This window comes from Anolis sagrei, chromosome 6, assembly GCF_037176765.1.
Source record: "Anolis sagrei isolate rAnoSag1 chromosome 6, rAnoSag1.mat, whole genome shotgun sequence".
Taxonomy (NCBI): Eukaryota; Metazoa; Chordata; class Lepidosauria; order Squamata; family Dactyloidae; genus Anolis; species Anolis sagrei.
The window spans coordinates 45,396,326-45,413,260 of record NC_090026.1 but is presented as its reverse complement, the minus strand read 5'-3'; the positions used below and the strand labels follow the sequence as shown (position 1 = coordinate 45,413,260).

Below are 16,935 nucleotides of genomic sequence, written 5' to 3'. Positions count from 1 at the left end.
AGGAGAGAGATGGGAAGCATGCAGCCCCAAAAGTTTTGAACTCCAACTACCAGAAGTCCTAGCCAGCATAGCCAGTGGTTTAGGATTGGGGGAGCTGTAGTCTAAAATATCTGAAAGGCCAAATGCTTCCAGGCCTCCATTTAAAATCAAAGAAGCTGTTTGTTGTGGAATTGCATTTCCTTCAAGTCCCAAGATTTTCTCATCTGTATTATGTTGATACTCTCTTTTCTCTTTCTTTCTTTCCTCTTCTGTTCCTAGGTGATGCTGAAGTGGACATTTCATTTTAAATATTCATTTTAAGTATTCATTAGCTTGGGAGTTCTCCTGGATTCATCACTGAGCCTGGAATCCCAGGTTGCAGCGGTGGCCAGGGGAGCGTTCACACAATTAAAACTTGTGTGCCAGCTGCGCCGCCCGTACCTTGGGAAGTCAGACTTGGCCACGGTGGTCCACGCTCTCGTTACATCTAGGATAGACTACTGCAATGCACTCAACGTGGGGTTGTCTTTGAAGACAGCTCAGAAGCTTCAAATGTTCCAACGAGAGGCAGCCAGGTTAATAACTGGGGCGGCATACAGGGAGCATACAAGTCCCATGTTATGCCAGCTCCACTGGCTGCCAGTTTGCTACCGGGCACAATTTAAAGTGCTGGCTTTGGCCTATAAAGCCGTAACGGCCCCGGCCCAAATTACCTGTCCGAACCCATCTCCCCCTATAAACCATCACAGAGATTAAGATCTTCCAGGGAGGTACTGCTTTCCGTCCCGCCATTGTCACAGGCACGATTGGTGGGAATGAGAGACAGGGCCTTCTCGGTGATTTCTCCCCAGCTATGGAACTCCCTTCCTGGTGAAATCAGGTCGCCCCCCTCCCTCCTGTCCTTTAGAAGGATGGTAAAAACCTGGCTATGGGACCAAGCTTTCGGGGCAGGGCAATAAAGCGGCAGTAGGAAAGATGACCAAGCCAATTAGTTTTGACGTGGATGACTAGGACGGTTTTAAATGGTGTATTTTAATATTCTAACAAATGTTTTTTTAATTTTCATGTATTGTATGTGAATTTGTGTCCCGGCATTGAATGTTTGCCGTGTATATGCTGTGCTCTGCCCTGAGTCCCCTTCGGGGTGAGAAGGGCGGAATATAAATATTTTAAATAAATAAATAATTATCCAAGTTAAGAGAAATTGAAATACATAGAATCAAGGCTTTTTGAATTTTCAAGAGCTGTATTCTTTATTATTGTTATTATTATTCTATTGCTCAAAGATCCAAACTTCAGGATAAGGTTATACCAGTGCAGATTTTTTTTTTTAGTAACAGTGATTCAGTGCCCATCATGCTTGTGACACTTTGATCAGATAGAGCTATAATATTCAAAACATCCTTTTAGTACAGCTCTTGGCTGTGAGCATTGCCTCTAATCCTTCACTTTGGCAGTTTGTGGGGTGAAGTGATCTGCCTCTGTGGAAGATCAGAATGTGTTATCTTGACCTTGCTGGGTGTAGCTTTGTTTTACTTCGAAACTCAAGGCTCTCAACTTCAAAAAAAAATTATGCCCCATGACCCCCGGACACACACACAACCTTTTCCTGTACTGTTTCCATCTCACTTTGGCATGCATTCATGATCAAGCATTGGCACTCTATGAAAATAATTTATGATTTCAAATAAATTTAATTTCTTGGGTTAGTTTCAAAAGCTAGACATGTCTGTCACTCTCTCAAACAAAGCCATTTTGCCAAACACATTCAAAATATTGCAAATAATACCTTTTCATAAAAAGCATTTGAGCCTTAGTAATGAAAACAAACTCTAGTTCAGTTTGAATTGCTTTAGTTGAGAATGTCAACAGATTTATATCATCTGACTTCACTCTTAAGACTAACTCTGGATATTTGGGTAGAATGTGTTCTTTTCACATGGAGGATCTGAAATGTTATCCTTCAGTATCATTTGTTAGATTATCTTTGGGGGCAGAGCTGGGAAAAGTCACTGCCCTGGGACATTCCAGAGAGTTCAGTCTACGGCTTCCCTGTCAGGAATGAATAGGAGACTGCTACACAATATCTTTATCCTTGAATAGCATTGTTTGTTAAAATACTTCATCAAAAGTAACAAGGAGATGTAGTAGCACAGAGGTTCTCAATCTGGGGTCCAGGGACCCCTGGGGGGTCGCAGTGTCATCACAGGGGATCCACAAAGAATTAAATGAGTCCACTTTGGGATGAGAAGGGTGGTATATAAATGTGGTAAATAAATAAAATGATCTACTATTAGTATTAATACAAATATTAGAAATGTATATAAATTGTTATAATCAAAATATTTTATAACAGGAGTATGTGCATTAACAGATTGGCTTGTATGCCCTTCTTGGAGGACCTTCAGGAGAAAAATTGAGATAATTATTTGATGCAGTCTAGTACCTTAAATTTTGAGTTAAGTCTTGGGGGTCTGTCGCCACAAAAGGAGGTCTGTGGTGAAGAAAAGGTTCCCCACTGTAGTAGCACAATTTAAAGAGTCTCTAAGCGGTGTGTTATTTAAATGTTATTTCCTGCTTCTTGATAAGGAGTTGGACTAGATGGCTCACAAGGTCCCTTCCAACTCTATAATTCTATGATAGAAAATAGTCCTTCTCTACAAAAATTTTACCAAATATAGGGCAGATAAAAATGTTAATGATGACTTCAGTGGAAGACTCGGTCTTTAAATAACTCTTGAGTATTTCTGAAGCATAGTTGCTTTAGATAAAAGAATTACTTTAGAGAAGGATGTTTTTTGTAGCTGTAAAAGAAACAGGTGCATTTAATGATGAACCCGGTAACATTCACAGGGAGATAGAATGACTGGGATTGGATTCACTTCTTTCAGGAGAAATACCTTAGACAGTGTCTTTAATGAAGGTTATTTTGTTTTAAAACATTATCACACCTGTATTGTGAAATTTTGATTTGATATTGAAGATAGTGTTCTTTGATTTTAGATAGGTAAACCTCTGTCTTTTTGTGGAAGGTTGTTCAGTATTATTTCAGTGATTAAACCATGTCTGGTGTTAACATTTTGAATATTAGATAAGAATAAAAAGAATAGAATATGGATTGATTTTCTTTTTAATTGTATTTATTTATTTATTTATTAACTCTTTGTATCTTGCCTTTCTCTACCCTGAAGGGGACTCAAGGCGGCTTTACATATGGCAACTATTCAGTGCCTTTGAACAACAAACAGTTAATATACATTAAGTTAAAGATTTAAAATTAAGTGCACATTGAAAATATATAAAACATTACAAGCACTATTAACATTACTCCATCCATATTTGTTTCTAACGTTCCTAAATCACGGTGACTCTAAAGTGGTGGCCAATGGACTAAGCTATCAGCTGCTGTTCTGTGGCAATTTTCCAGGGGGGAAAACAGCCACAAATAAGGTAATGTTTAGGGGTATTTGGATAAACAAATCCTGTGCCTTCATACCAGGTAGATTGAGGGGCACTGCCTTAAATAAAAGAGACCTCTCTGAAACATCCCAGGAAAGTACAATTAAAACAAAGCTGGGTCAATTTAGATCTGTAACACCAGGGAGGGAGGACACCAGTTTGTGTAAAGAAGCATGCACCTATGTGCAGTCCTCTGTCAAATCTTTAATATCTGAATTGCTATGAGTGTTATAAAGCAGAAGCCTCTTGGCTTGGAATCACAGGCTTGAGTCTCTCTTGTATGAAACAAAGTATCAACGTTTATTCAAACATTCCAAGCTCCAAACGATTGTGGTTACCATTACTATTTTTGTTGCAAACTTGAGTTTCAGTCACGTATAGTATACTTGTTGCACTTTCCTGAAATCGGCTTTCAATGTTTCTCATTTATCAAGATGATATTTGCTTTACACATACAGGACTAAAATTACTTTCCGATTCAAGCACCACTGGCTTTTCTTTAGGTTCTCAAAACTTGTACTCTGTTTGACTAGCGGCTTACTTTTCTAACAGGATTTATTAACTACCATTCATGAACAGGAATCCCTAACTCTCTGTCCTTCACAAACTGCAATCCCTACTCAACTCACTCTCTTTTTTAAAACTCTCTCTCTAACTCCCCTCCTTTTTGAACTTAACTCCGCCCCTTTAGAATGTTCGGCCCTGCTCTTCCCAACTGTCATTTTGTCTCCCAACCTTTTGAAATCCTGGGGCTATGCTAATCTGCATATGACCAATCAGCCTCCATATGCAAATAAATCCAGTCCCTCTGTTGCTATCCTCTCTTGTCTCTAATCTTCCTTATCTGCCCCCTGTGAACATAGATCTATGTACTAAAATTTCATATAGAGTAACAAATTCGCTACATACGCCCCTTCCCTATAAAAATATTGCTGGAGATGAGTGTTTTTAACCTCATCGAAAGCAATATTGTTAACTTATACCTTACCTAACAATCCTATATTCAATTCACATTTAAAACCATATATTTAAATACTTACATTTCTATCATATATCACATGAATATACATCCTGATGCTTTATCAATACATCTCTCAGTTGACATCTTTGACTTTCTGACAATTCTAAACACTTAGACACATCAGGTATGATACTTTGTTCCCTTAATTCTCCCCATTCTGTTACTGAATATGCTTTTGCTTCTTTTGTTACTACCCTAAAAATCAAATTTGTTCTCACATAATAGATCTATGTACTAAAATTTCATATAGAGTAACAAATTCGCTACAAGATCCTTCCTTTATTTTACTTTTTTTTACCTTTTCTGAGAGATCATGCAAGCAGTCCAGTGATTGCATCTAAGTATTTGCTCTTTTTTGTGGTCTTGCTGTTTCACATACATAATTTTATTGATTATAGATTGAAATATGTTATAATGTTTGATTTTATTGTTACTGATGTTTTTATATTGTATATTGTAATTGTGTCCTTGGTGGCATTGAATTCTTGCCTTGTAAACCACCTCGAGTCGCCGGAAGGCTGAGAGGGGCGGTATAGAAATGTACTAAATAAATAAATAAAAGCATTTTTGAGACTTGGTCTCTCAGGATTTTTTGGCAATCAGACTTTTCTGTAACCATAATATTTTTACTTTTTTTATTGCAGGCCCAGCAAGGCAGCCCTTCCTCAACGGGTTCAGGGAACACAGAGCATTCCTGCCCTTCCCAAAAACAGATCTCCGTCCAACATAAACAGACACAGGTAAAAGACAGGTGTACAATATAATGTATTTACTGCCATGAGTCCATCTTAAAGAATTTAAGCATTGCCCCCTAACTACAGATCCCAGAATTCCATGACTATTAAAGTGGAGTCTTAGTTTTATAATTGTGCCAAGTGAAAAGTCCCATGTTAGATATCCTGTCTGGCCTCACTGTGTGCTCTTTCCACAGCCTGTTCAGCCTTAAGATTAGATTAGGCAGTTTCATGAGGCCTGTTATACGTTAAGAGACTAAAGTCATTTTGTTACAGGGGATTAAGCTTTTGTTGTACATTCAGAAAGAATCTAAAGTTTATAGTTTGTTAGGCGTTTTTCTTCTATTTCTTTCCCTTAAGCCATGACAGGAGGTTCCATCCAGAATTTGGAAACTACTTTTTTGGACTACAGTTTGCAGAATTCTCTTGTTGCTAGAGCCACTTGCCCTGTTGGTGACTGTAGTAGAAAAAGTCATTTCTGCAAGATCTAATTTCATTGTGTTGTTGAAGGCTTTCATGGCCGGAATCATTGGGTTGTGAGTTTTTCAGGCTGTATGGTCATATTCCAATAGCAGTCTCTCCTGATATTTTGCCTGCATCTGTGGCAATTTGATCCATGATACTGAAGGGCTGAAGACAAAATATTTGGTCTGCTTTTTGGTTTCTGACTTTATAGACAACTTTCCTGATATGTGATATCTCGCTTATTCCTCTTTCTTCTTCCCTGCCACAGTCTGATCTTACAATGGAGAAAATATCTGCACTAGAAAACAGCAAGAACTCTGATCTCGAAAAAAAAGAAGGCAGGATAGATGACTTATTAAGAGTAAGTAGTCATAAACTCTACCCTACCCTCATATTCATATATTTTAGCCCTCAGAGCTTATGTAATGTATAAATATATTTAGATGGATAGTGATGAGATTAAATTGATCTGGAAATGGAGGATCTTTGTAAAATGAAAATTGCCTTCTGCCATACTATATAGGTGTGTAGCCCATAACATCATTTGAATCTGTGGTTCAAAGAGGCTGTGGAGAGTTCATAACAATGTGTTAAAATATGATGGGACAATATTGTAGGTCCAAGGATAACTCTGGACCCTGATTCAAACTGTAATGGAATTGGAGATTATCTACCACCAGTTTGGGTATCTTTAAAAAAAATGGACAAACACATGGGAGATAAGGCTATCTGTCTATCAATGGCTCCTAGTCATGATGTTTTTATATTAGCTGGCTGCTCTTTGAGCAGGATGCTGGACTAGATGGCCTTTGGCCTCAAATCCAGCATAATGCCGTTCTTGGTTAAGCAGTTTTCCTGATCCTGTAATATCTTCTATGTCCTCTAACATTAGATATTAATTATTTTTCATCTTTTCTACCATATGACTTTAGGCCAGGGGTCCACAAACTTTTTAAACCGAGGGCCAGGTCACAGTCCCTCAAACTGTTGGTGGGCCGGATTATAATTCGAAAAAAACATGAATGAATTCCTATGCACACTGCACATATATTATTTATAGTTCAAAAAACATTTTAAAACAATACAATAATTAAAATTAAAAACAGTTTTAACAAATATAAACTTATTAGTATTTCAATAGAAAGTGTGGGCCTGCTTTTGGCTGATGAGATAGGATTGTTGTTGTTATTGTGTGCTTTCAAGTAGTTTCATACTTAGGTTGACCCTGAGCAAGGGCCGGGTAAATGACCTTGGAGGGCCGCATCCGGCCCATGGGCCTTAGTTTTAAGACCCCTGCTTTAGGCAGCTAGTTTACAAGTGACAAATTGAATGGTTTCTTTCTTCCCTTTAACTGCTTACTATTACTTTGTTTTTAGGCAAACTGTGATTTACGCCGACAAATAGATGAACAACAAAAAATGCTTGAAAAGTACAAAGAGCGGTTGAATAGATGTGTAACAATGAGCAAGAAGCTTCTTATAGAAAAGGTAACTTGGAGTACTAATAAACATGTTGAATTTAAGGAAAAGTAATATACACACATATACATACATACAATGGGAAGTCAGATAACCCTTTGCTTAACATAATTCACAAAATTACAGAGGCTAAGTGGAATAGGTGAGAAAAGGAATTAATTTCAGTCTAGTTTCAACCAAGTTAGTGTAAAATCTAAGAATCTTATTTTTTGTTTAAAAATCTGCTGAATATTGCCATCACATTCCTTTCATTGTCATCAGAATTACAATGAACTGATAATTACTGTATATACTTGAGTATAAGCCTAGTTTTTTAGCCCTTTTCATTGGTTGAAAATGTTCCTCTCGGCTTATACTTGAGTCAAGATTATTTATTATTTTACTCTGTTATTATTATATCATTATTTTACTTTATTAATGTTATTATTACATTTCCATGGGTTTACACTATTATTATTGTTATTACATTTATTATGTTACTCTATTATTATTGGAAGGATACATAAGCATATTGAAGATGCTTAGAATCAGAGTTGGACAGTCTTATCTTAAATTACAGTGCTATGTAAACATTCAAAAACATTTAACCTTCTGATGCCTCAGTTACTGTAATTTTATTGGTATCTGTTTTTATTTTGAAATTTACCAGTCACTGCTACATTTTCCACCCTCGGTTTATACTTGAGTCAATACGTTTTCCCAGTTTTTGTGGTAAAATTAGGTGTCTCGGTTTATATTTGGGTCGGCTTATACTCAAGTATATACAGTAATTGATAATGAAATGTAGGTGATTTTCAATGTCATGAAAAAAAAAAGTTTCTAGGTGATTATATCATCTTTTATAATTGCTCAGAAGGTTGCAATTTTACATTGCCAGCAAATCTAACACATACTACACATTATGTCCATATACAGTGTCCATTTACCCATAATATTCATTTATGGAATCTTATGGGTAAAACCTATGATTTGTTCAAAGAAAAGGATATTTTTTAAAAAAATGAAAAAAGTAAAATAAAATGGGAAAAATTTTTAATCTGTTATGTCTTGATATGCCTTCAAATTATTTCCAATTTAAGGTAACCCTGACATGAATTTACTACGGAGTTTTCTCAGCAGGATTTCCTCAGGGCAGAATTGTCTTTGCCTTTCTTTGAGGCTGAAAGAGTATAACTTGCCCAACATCACCCAATGGATTTTGATGAATGAGCAGAGATTTGAACTTATTTCCAAATGGCTCCCTTTAACAAGTCTAATTAGAGTAAATTTAGACCCACTCCCAATATTAAATTGTTTAACTTAGTCCATAAAGATATTTTTTAAATATATAGCAATTCATGCAACATTTCTTGAATTAATTATTATCTTTAGCCAGATATTATCCATTTTTTATCTTCCATGACCAAACAGTACTGGGAAGACGGTTTAGATGTAATCCATGAAATTATTAAATGAAATGGTTCCTCTTTGTTGTCCTTAAAATGATTCAGTCAATACCCTATAAAGGTGGAAGTTGAGTCAGAGGACTCAGAATTGTTACAAGAATTACTCATACAGCAAAATTAAGTCATCAGCCTTTCTTTCTACCCCGCTCATATCAGTCCGAAGGCAACTCAGAGCGGCGTTCTTCACAAAGGCTGAACATATATCTCTTAGCTTAAGAATGATTTAATGAAATAGAGGAATTGTGTTGTTGAAAAAAAGGTATTGGTGACCATGACATCCTATGGGAATCAGTATAGATCACAAATAAGTCTGCCATGAAATTGCTTATGCATTTCTGCAACAACATACTTCATGATAGCATGCGACTATATTTTGTTGCTTTACTGTGTTAGAAAAAACATAACTTCTAAGGTGGTTGATTTCTCCCATTTTCCTCTTTTGTTGATGTGGGGTATGATGTGGGGAGATTGTAAACCTAAAAAGAATTTTATATAGCATTAATGTCTTACTTTTTGTAGTGCAATAAAATTATATTTCTCCAAGGCATGGTAAATTTCAGAGTTTGCCTCATAGACTTGCTTTCAGAACAGTTACTCATCTTCTCAAAAGTTACATAAAAGGGGGAACCAAATTTATGATAACATTTACAACACCAGAAAATACTGTGAAATTCAATCTTGCCAAACCACTGCATCTAATTCCCCCAACTCTTTAAAACTGGAAAATTGATCATTTTGTTGCAGAGCTTTCTTGTGGCCAGGCTTAGATTTTGCTAATGGAAGAATGCTAATTTCCAAAAATAAAAATACTCCAAACCAATTTGGCCATTTAATCTGTACCCTATTGTGAATTGTTGCTTTCAAAAGATTGTCTTCTTGATCCCATCTTTACTTTTACACAGATGCATGTACAGCTATGCTCTGTTTTTATTTTTAGTTTTTATTTTACAAGTATCTTGATCAGCGATTTGATCCAGATCATTATTTTGTAGAGGGAACTCTGTATATCTTTATTGAAATTTAAAATTGTTAATTGACTCGGCTTTGGTTTTTCCTTCCTGACCAGTGTTGTGGTCAGAGCTGAAATTCTTAACACTCTCTGCTTCTGTTTCCAGTCGAAGCAGGAAAAGATGGCATGTCGAGATAAGAGTATGCAGGATCGGTTGCGGCTGGGTCACTTTGCAACAGTCCGGCATGGGGCCTCTTACACTGAGCAGTGGACAGATGGCTATGCTTTCCAAAATCTTATTAAGTAAGTTGCGTAACAGCCACTTCTACCTTTACCTGAGGCACAAAAGAGTTTGTCTGTGTATTCAAGTGTTTGTCTGTGTATTATGGATGTACATTTTTATAGCACAGTTTAGAAAGAACCCATGAAGGTAGGATACTTTAAAAGATATATTTAGCACAACCAAAATGTTTCCATGTAAAGTCATCAATTATAAAATAACTAACTTATTAATACCAATGGACCTACTATAAAATATCTAAATCTGGATCAGTCCCATGGTTTCAGGTATTTTCGTTGGATGTGAGGACGTTCTGGCTGTGACATCTGTCACCCATTGGGTATTTTAGTCTCTCTTCAACACTGGGAACTCCCCACTCCCAGATCCAGAAATTTGAGTCTGTTAAAGTTATTCACTGCAAATGAGGAATCTTGAAGTATGCTTTCTATATTCTTAACTGGAATTTGCAGGTCTTTAAAAGAAGTTGGATTAAGTATCTACAGCAGGGGTCCTCAAACTTTTTAAACAGAGGGCCATGTCCCTCTGTTTAAAAAACAGTCCCTCAAACTGTCGGAGGGCCGGTTTATAATTTGAAAAAAAAACATGAATGAATTCTTATGCACACTGCACATATCTTATTTGTAGTGCAAAAAACATTTAAAAACAATACAATAATTAAAATGAAGAACAATTTCAACAAATATAAAATTATTAGTATTTCAGTGGGAAGTATTTGCTTTGTTAACCGCTCTGAGTCGCCCTGGGGGCTGAGAAGAGCGGTATACAAGTATAGTAAATAAATAAATAAATAAATAAATAAATAAATGTGGGCCTACTTTTAGCTGATGAGATAGGATTGTTGTTATTGTTGTGTGCTTTCAAGTCGTTTCAGACTTAGGTTGACCCTGAGCGAGGGCCGGGTAAATGACCTTGGAGGGCCTCATCTGGCCCCCGAGCTTTAGTTTGAGGAACCCTGATCTACAGGCAGGCATGTAGCCGGGGGGGGGGGGGACTTGAGGGGCTTCAGCCCCCCCCCCCCCAAATTCTCATGGTGGTCCACGAAAAGGCCTTACTGCTACATTATTTAAACTGTTATGTTTATTCATATCATGATCTGATCACCATGCTCAATATATCCCATATGAATGGGGGTATTGGGGTAACGATACAAAAGGTTTGCTAGGGTAGACCCTCTTTCACTCAGTCTCAGCCCCCCCCCCCCCCCGAATCAAAAGCCTGGCCCTGTCTACAAGCATGATTAAAGTCAGCCAAACATTCCCAGAACCCTTTTTCTTTATCACTTCCTTCCAAGAAGTAGCAAAACCCACAGATTTACTATCCTAATGGTTACACATTATGTTCTCTGATATATGTTTTTGTGTCCTGCTTTGATTTAGGCAGCAGGAAAGAATAAATTCCCAAAGGGAAGAGATAGAGAGGCAAAGAAAAATGTTAGCAAAACGGAAACCACCTGCCATGGGACAGGTTCCACCAGCAACGAATGAGCAGAAGCAGCGTAAGAACAAGACCAATGGCGCAGAAAATGAGACGTAAGTAGTGCAAAAAAACCAAAAAAAAAACCAACCAAAACTGTGTGCACAAGTGCAAGAAATAACTTACAGCAAAAGATATCAAGGATTTATTGTAGTAGGACTCCCAGTTGAATGAAACTTTTGAAATGTTTTTCCTCAGTAAGCCTATTAGTATAAAGAAAAACTGTTCTTAATGGTTAGAGATCATAATTCAGATGTCTACTCAACTGTAGGCTTGCTAAACATATTGGGAAACCTGTGCATATGGTCCCTATTCTATTAAGTAGACCCAGTACTGCCCTCTCTTGATTATTGTAATTAGAGACTGTTAATATAGTAATATTCTGCTTATTAGCAAATACACTCCATATAAAAGACTGAGTTTTCTATCTCAGTCTTATGGACAGACACTGTGACTTTCACATGGAATTCTGAGCATGCTTGCTCAGAAGTAGCCATTGAATTAATTAATTGCTAGTGTGCTTAAGAATTGCAGCCTAAGGGTTGGTCTTTGGAAACTTCAGCAAGTCCAAATGCTATGGCTATTGGCTAAACAGTTGATAGGGACTAGATACCAGGATTCACTTGAGTCTCCTGTTGAAATAGCTTCAGAGGCTACCAGTCTGTTTCTGAGCATAATTCAAACTGCTGATTTTGATCTTTAAAGCCCTCTATCAGGGCTTTTCAAACATTTCATATTGGTGACACTTTTTACATCAATTTATGCTATTGCTCCCTCAACTTTCTTGTCCCAGGAGTCCCGTCCCCCCCTCACCCCGTATGAAGGTTTGGTTATTTCTCTGTCTCTCTATGAGTTCTCCCTCACAAACAGTTCTGCCTCTTTATCTCACCCTGAGTTTTTAAATCGTTTTAAAATCATTTTATGTACATGCAGCCCGCTCTCTGTCATTATGTTTGGTTTCTATGTTTTGTGTATATTGTTCATATGCTTTGATGTTTTTACTTTATTGTTATGTTGTTTATTTTATTGCAATTTGTATTTTTGTATTGTTATTAGATATGTATCATTTTGTGGCACACTAACTTAGTTTTAATAGCAAACAAGAGGGGTGTGCCCTTCTCCCTCAAACCAGACACTTGATGGAACCCCCCCCCCCCCACTTTTAATATGCCCACAGTGAGTCCCCCTCCAGGGCAGCCTCAGGAGGGACAAAAGCTAGGCCTGGCGGGGAAAGGGGGCATAGAGAGGAGTGGGTTCAAATTTTGCCAGATGAGAAGCTTGCCTATCCCAGCCATCCCTCCTCAGAAAACCCAATAGCAAGGGAGGGATGGGTGTTGGGCACACAGTCCAGATCACAGTGGGAGGTACTACTTTTGCTGAATCTGTCCCAGTGTGGAAAATTTCTGTTGGTGTCATTTGGTGGAAAAGTGGCATCGTAGTGGGCAAACTACCGCTCCTCAGACCACGCTCAACACACTACAGTCAATGCACGAACATGCCATAACACACAGTTTGAAAAGCTCTGCCCTGCGTGGTGTCAGTTTGACTGTTTGAGGGATCCGATCCCCTTGAACAAGCCAGTGAAAGATTTAAGATTGGCTTTAGAGGTCTTTCAATTCTAGCCCCTTACATTTGGGAGACATTTTTCATAGTGGTTGCTCTCAGGCCATGGACCTCTCTTCCATGAGAGGTCTGGTTGGCACCGCTGATCTTTTTCTGCCAGCAGGTGAGGGCCTTTTGATACATGCAGGCCTTTGAAGTGGTATATGTTTAAAATAATCTTTTATGGGAAATAATGGCTAGAAGAAAGATGGCTTCTAAAGAGAATAATGAATAAGTGCTCTTATTTTGTGTGCTTGCAGGTTAACATTAGCAGAATATCATGAACAGGAGGAAATCTTCAAACTCCGCCTGGGTCATCTTAAAAAGGTAAAAGAAAATCAATTGCAGATAACTTCAGGATTCACTGGTTTTATCTACTGTCTCATCTCCTCGCTGATACACTCACTTTTCAGGCTATAGAAGGCTTTTGTATAGAGTTCAGCATCAGTCCCAACAACAGTCTTACATTGCTGCATCTATACATCTTCTGAAAGTGTTTGCAATACTCTTGCATGCTATTGTGTTCTGTATGCATGAGTATCTAAATCTAAACTTGCTAGTTTCCTCTTTGGCCAAGAATTCAAATGTGATTCAGAAGATGCTGTACTTCCTTATGGGACATACTGTATACTTGAAGATAAGCCAATTTTTCAGCCCTCTTTTTGGGCGGAAAAAGTCTCCCTGGCTTATAATGGGGTCAAGCAAGACAGCAGAGTCTGGAGGCCATTGCTTGCAATATATTATTTATTTCTCTCTCTAGTATATATAATTATCAATCTATATGTAGCTCTGCATTTTTTATTTAGGCATTGAATGTTTGCCTGTTACTATGTTGGAAGCCAGCCTGAGTCCCCATGGGGAGATAGGGCGAGATACAAATGAAGTTTTATTATTATAATTATAAAGTTACTGTTGATACCATATTGTTTTTGCTGACTCTACCTTTCCACTTACAGAGCTCGTTTACTGTTTTTCTTTGAAATACGATAAATATTCCAAAACATTTAACCTACTGATGCCTCAATTAATGTAATTATATTGGTATCTCATTTTATTTTGGAATTTACCAGTAGCCTCTACATTTCCCACCCTAAGCTTATACTCGAATCAATAAGTTTTTCCAGTTTTTTTGTGGTAAAATTAGGTGCCCCAGCTTATTCGGGTCGGTTTATACAGATCATGAGAAATATGGACTGTGTATTTTATGTCTTACTGTATGAGCCACAGTTGTGCCATGAGACATGCACACTTCTATTCTGCTTCTGCAGAAGAATGAAAATGATGAACAAAACAGTTTTCAGGGGATATTTTCTGCCATTACTAATCTTACTTAGGAAACTCTTAAGATTTGTTGATACACCATTTGAACTTCACGTATATCAAACAAGCTCCTTTCTGAAATAAGCAAAGAATTATATTTCTTCTATTTTGATGTCACAGTTGCTTAACCAGCAGCTTTTAAAAGGCCAAGGTTTCCCGTGCTATCCAGACAGCCTTGTGCTAACATTATTGTGATATTTGCATGCTACTCACAAAATACTGATCTACTAAGTCATTTTGTCCTCCTTATCCTCAATGTTTCATTGTCATCAAGTCCAGAGGAATACCACTGATCCTGGGGATTATTCCACATGAAAAAGTGCATGTAATTGAAACAGAAGGTGTTGCTGCCGTGTGTAATTCACACTGGCATGAATTCATGGGGGTGGATTAGGAGTTCAGAGTTTGAACACTCTGGGTGTTCAGAGTTGAAGATTAAAGTAGGAATGTATTTTCTGTATAATAGCAAGAATTATGAAAAGCTTATCTTCTTTTTTACTTTTGAGCAACATTTTCTTAGAATTTAGCAGAATTTTAGCTAGATTTTAATTTCCCATTGGAATTAGACTGATCTTTCTCTTGATACAGGAAGAAGCAGAGATCCAAGCGGAACTGGAGCGGTTAGAGAGGGTTAGAAATCTGCATATCAGGGAATTGAAAAGAATACACAATGAAGATAATTCACAGTAAGTATCAGGCATAGGAATGCTGCAGATTATAAGACTAAAAAAAGGATTTAAATACGCTTCTTTCTTGAGGACACATACCATGAAAACAACTCAAAATGTCTATTAACTACTACTTTTTGACTGATTCCTTGCTAACTACATAATTATTAATGAAGTGCTATTGCTAATTAAGTGGGAATATGCATGCATGAAATAGTTTAGGGTCTAAATTAAAAAGAATGTGTCCACCATAACTATTTTGTGGTTTTATCACCTCTTCCAGTGCATATTTGAGGTGTGGATAAACTGCCTCAACCTTTACATTAATGGCTCTTCTGAGGGGTGTACAGGGTGCGGCAGCATAACTTCCTTTTTTTAAATGCACACCATTCAGTCAGTTGAAGACGTAGCAGTGGTCTCGTTCGAGAAGCGGGAGTATAAAGTTTTGTCCTGATACAGTTCAGTCGCCATCATGCGTTGGAACAGTGAGGAGCGTGCTTTTGCTGTTGAGGCCTACTTTTCGAGCGGATTTTCTGTGATCGCAATCCAGCGCGCCTTTCGGAATCGCTTTAATTTAGCCCCATTGCCTCCTATCCTGGACCAGAAATCAATTGTGACGTGGGTCACTGCATTCAGACAAACTGCAAGTGCGACAAGACGAAGAACTGGAGTCCCTCGGCCCATTAGATCACCTGAGAATATTGAGGCAGTGAGAGCTTCAATGTTGCGATCGCCACGGCGTTCTGCGCACAAACATGCGTCTGCCCTTGGACTTTCCGATTGTTCTGTGAGGAGAATTCTTCATGATGATCTTCATTTTCATTCTTACAAAATGGCGGTTGTGCAGGAACTTTCTGAACGTGACTTCAATTCTCAGAGGAACGCATTTGAGGTTCTTCTCGAAGTTGTTCCTGAGGACGCTATTGTTTTTTTTAGTGATGAAGCCCATTTTCATTTGTGTGGATCTGTCAACAAACAAAACATGTGCTACTGGGCTGACAACAATCCTCGAGAATTGCATCAAAGGCCTTTGCATTCACCTAAAATCACACTGTGGTGTGCAATTTCCACAGCTGGAATTATTGGTCCCTGGTTCTTTGAGGAAAATGAAGTTGCAATGACAGTGAATTCGGACCGGTATGTAAACATGTTACAGGATTTTTTTTCCCACGGCTAGATGGGTTGGACTTAGGGGACATTTGGTTCCAACAAGACTGCACACACTTCAAGAGCATCGATGGCTGTTTAGAGGGAACACTTCCCAGAGCGCCTCATCTCAATTAGGAGGGATTTGGAATGGCCGGCCCGCTCTCCAGATTTGGCCCCTTGTGATTTTTTTACTGTGGGGTTTTTTGAAATCCCGTGTTTATGTGAACCATCCAAGGACCCTACAAGATTTGAAGCCAACATCCAGGAAGAAATTGCCAACATAACACCTGCTATACTGGCAAGAGTCATGACAAACACCAGAAATCAGTTTACTCAGTATATGGAGAATGGGGGACGTCACCTACCTAATTTGATCTTCAAAATTATGTAAAACAAAACTTTAGGTATGCACCTACATTATAAAAAAAAATCTGATTCATACAATGGGTTTTATTAAGTTTTGAAAAAAGGAAGTTATGCTGCTGCACCCTGGAATAGATGCTTCTGCTTCCCTCCTATTGGTTATTTTTTGCAGTGCTTGGTTCTATGTCATTTCTGCTCTTACAGATTTCCTATAGCCATGAAGTCAGATTCTCTTGTGAGGCTGTAGGGCCTGTATATATAAAGTTAAAGCAACAGTACAAGATCTATAAATCTAGAACTGGATTGCATGGGGAGGCATGCTCTCATTGTGCCAGAATGATGTAAACTATCTCCTTTTTAAACTCAGGAGATAAATTAATCCAATGACAGTCACACAATAAAAGTAAGGCATTGGAAGTAGAATGTTTACCTCATAACATGAACAGTGCAGGCATCTAAGGGGCAAAGCAAGTGAAACAAAGGAAAAACAGAAGGTTACGTTAGTTGAGTGACCCACTAAGGAAGGCAT

General features: G+C 37.9%; 1 protein-coding gene across 2 annotated transcripts in view; it reads left to right on the top strand.

Moving 5' to 3' along the window:
- Positions 1-16,935, top strand: part of TLK2 (tousled like kinase 2) — a 62,831-nt gene that overhangs the window by 31,193 nt on the left and 14,703 nt on the right. For both annotated transcript variants that reach the window (XM_060781159.2, XM_067470079.1), the window contains exons 8-14: positions 5,104-5,199; positions 5,927-6,019; positions 7,035-7,145; positions 9,697-9,833; positions 11,208-11,360; positions 13,167-13,233; positions 14,815-14,912. In XM_060781159.2, coding sequence (XP_060637142.1) covers positions 5,104-5,199; positions 5,927-6,019; positions 7,035-7,145; positions 9,697-9,833; positions 11,208-11,360; positions 13,167-13,233; positions 14,815-14,912 — 755 coding nt within the window. The remainder of the gene's footprint in view (positions 1-5,103; positions 5,200-5,926; positions 6,020-7,034; positions 7,146-9,696; positions 9,834-11,207; positions 11,361-13,166; positions 13,234-14,814; positions 14,913-16,935) is intronic.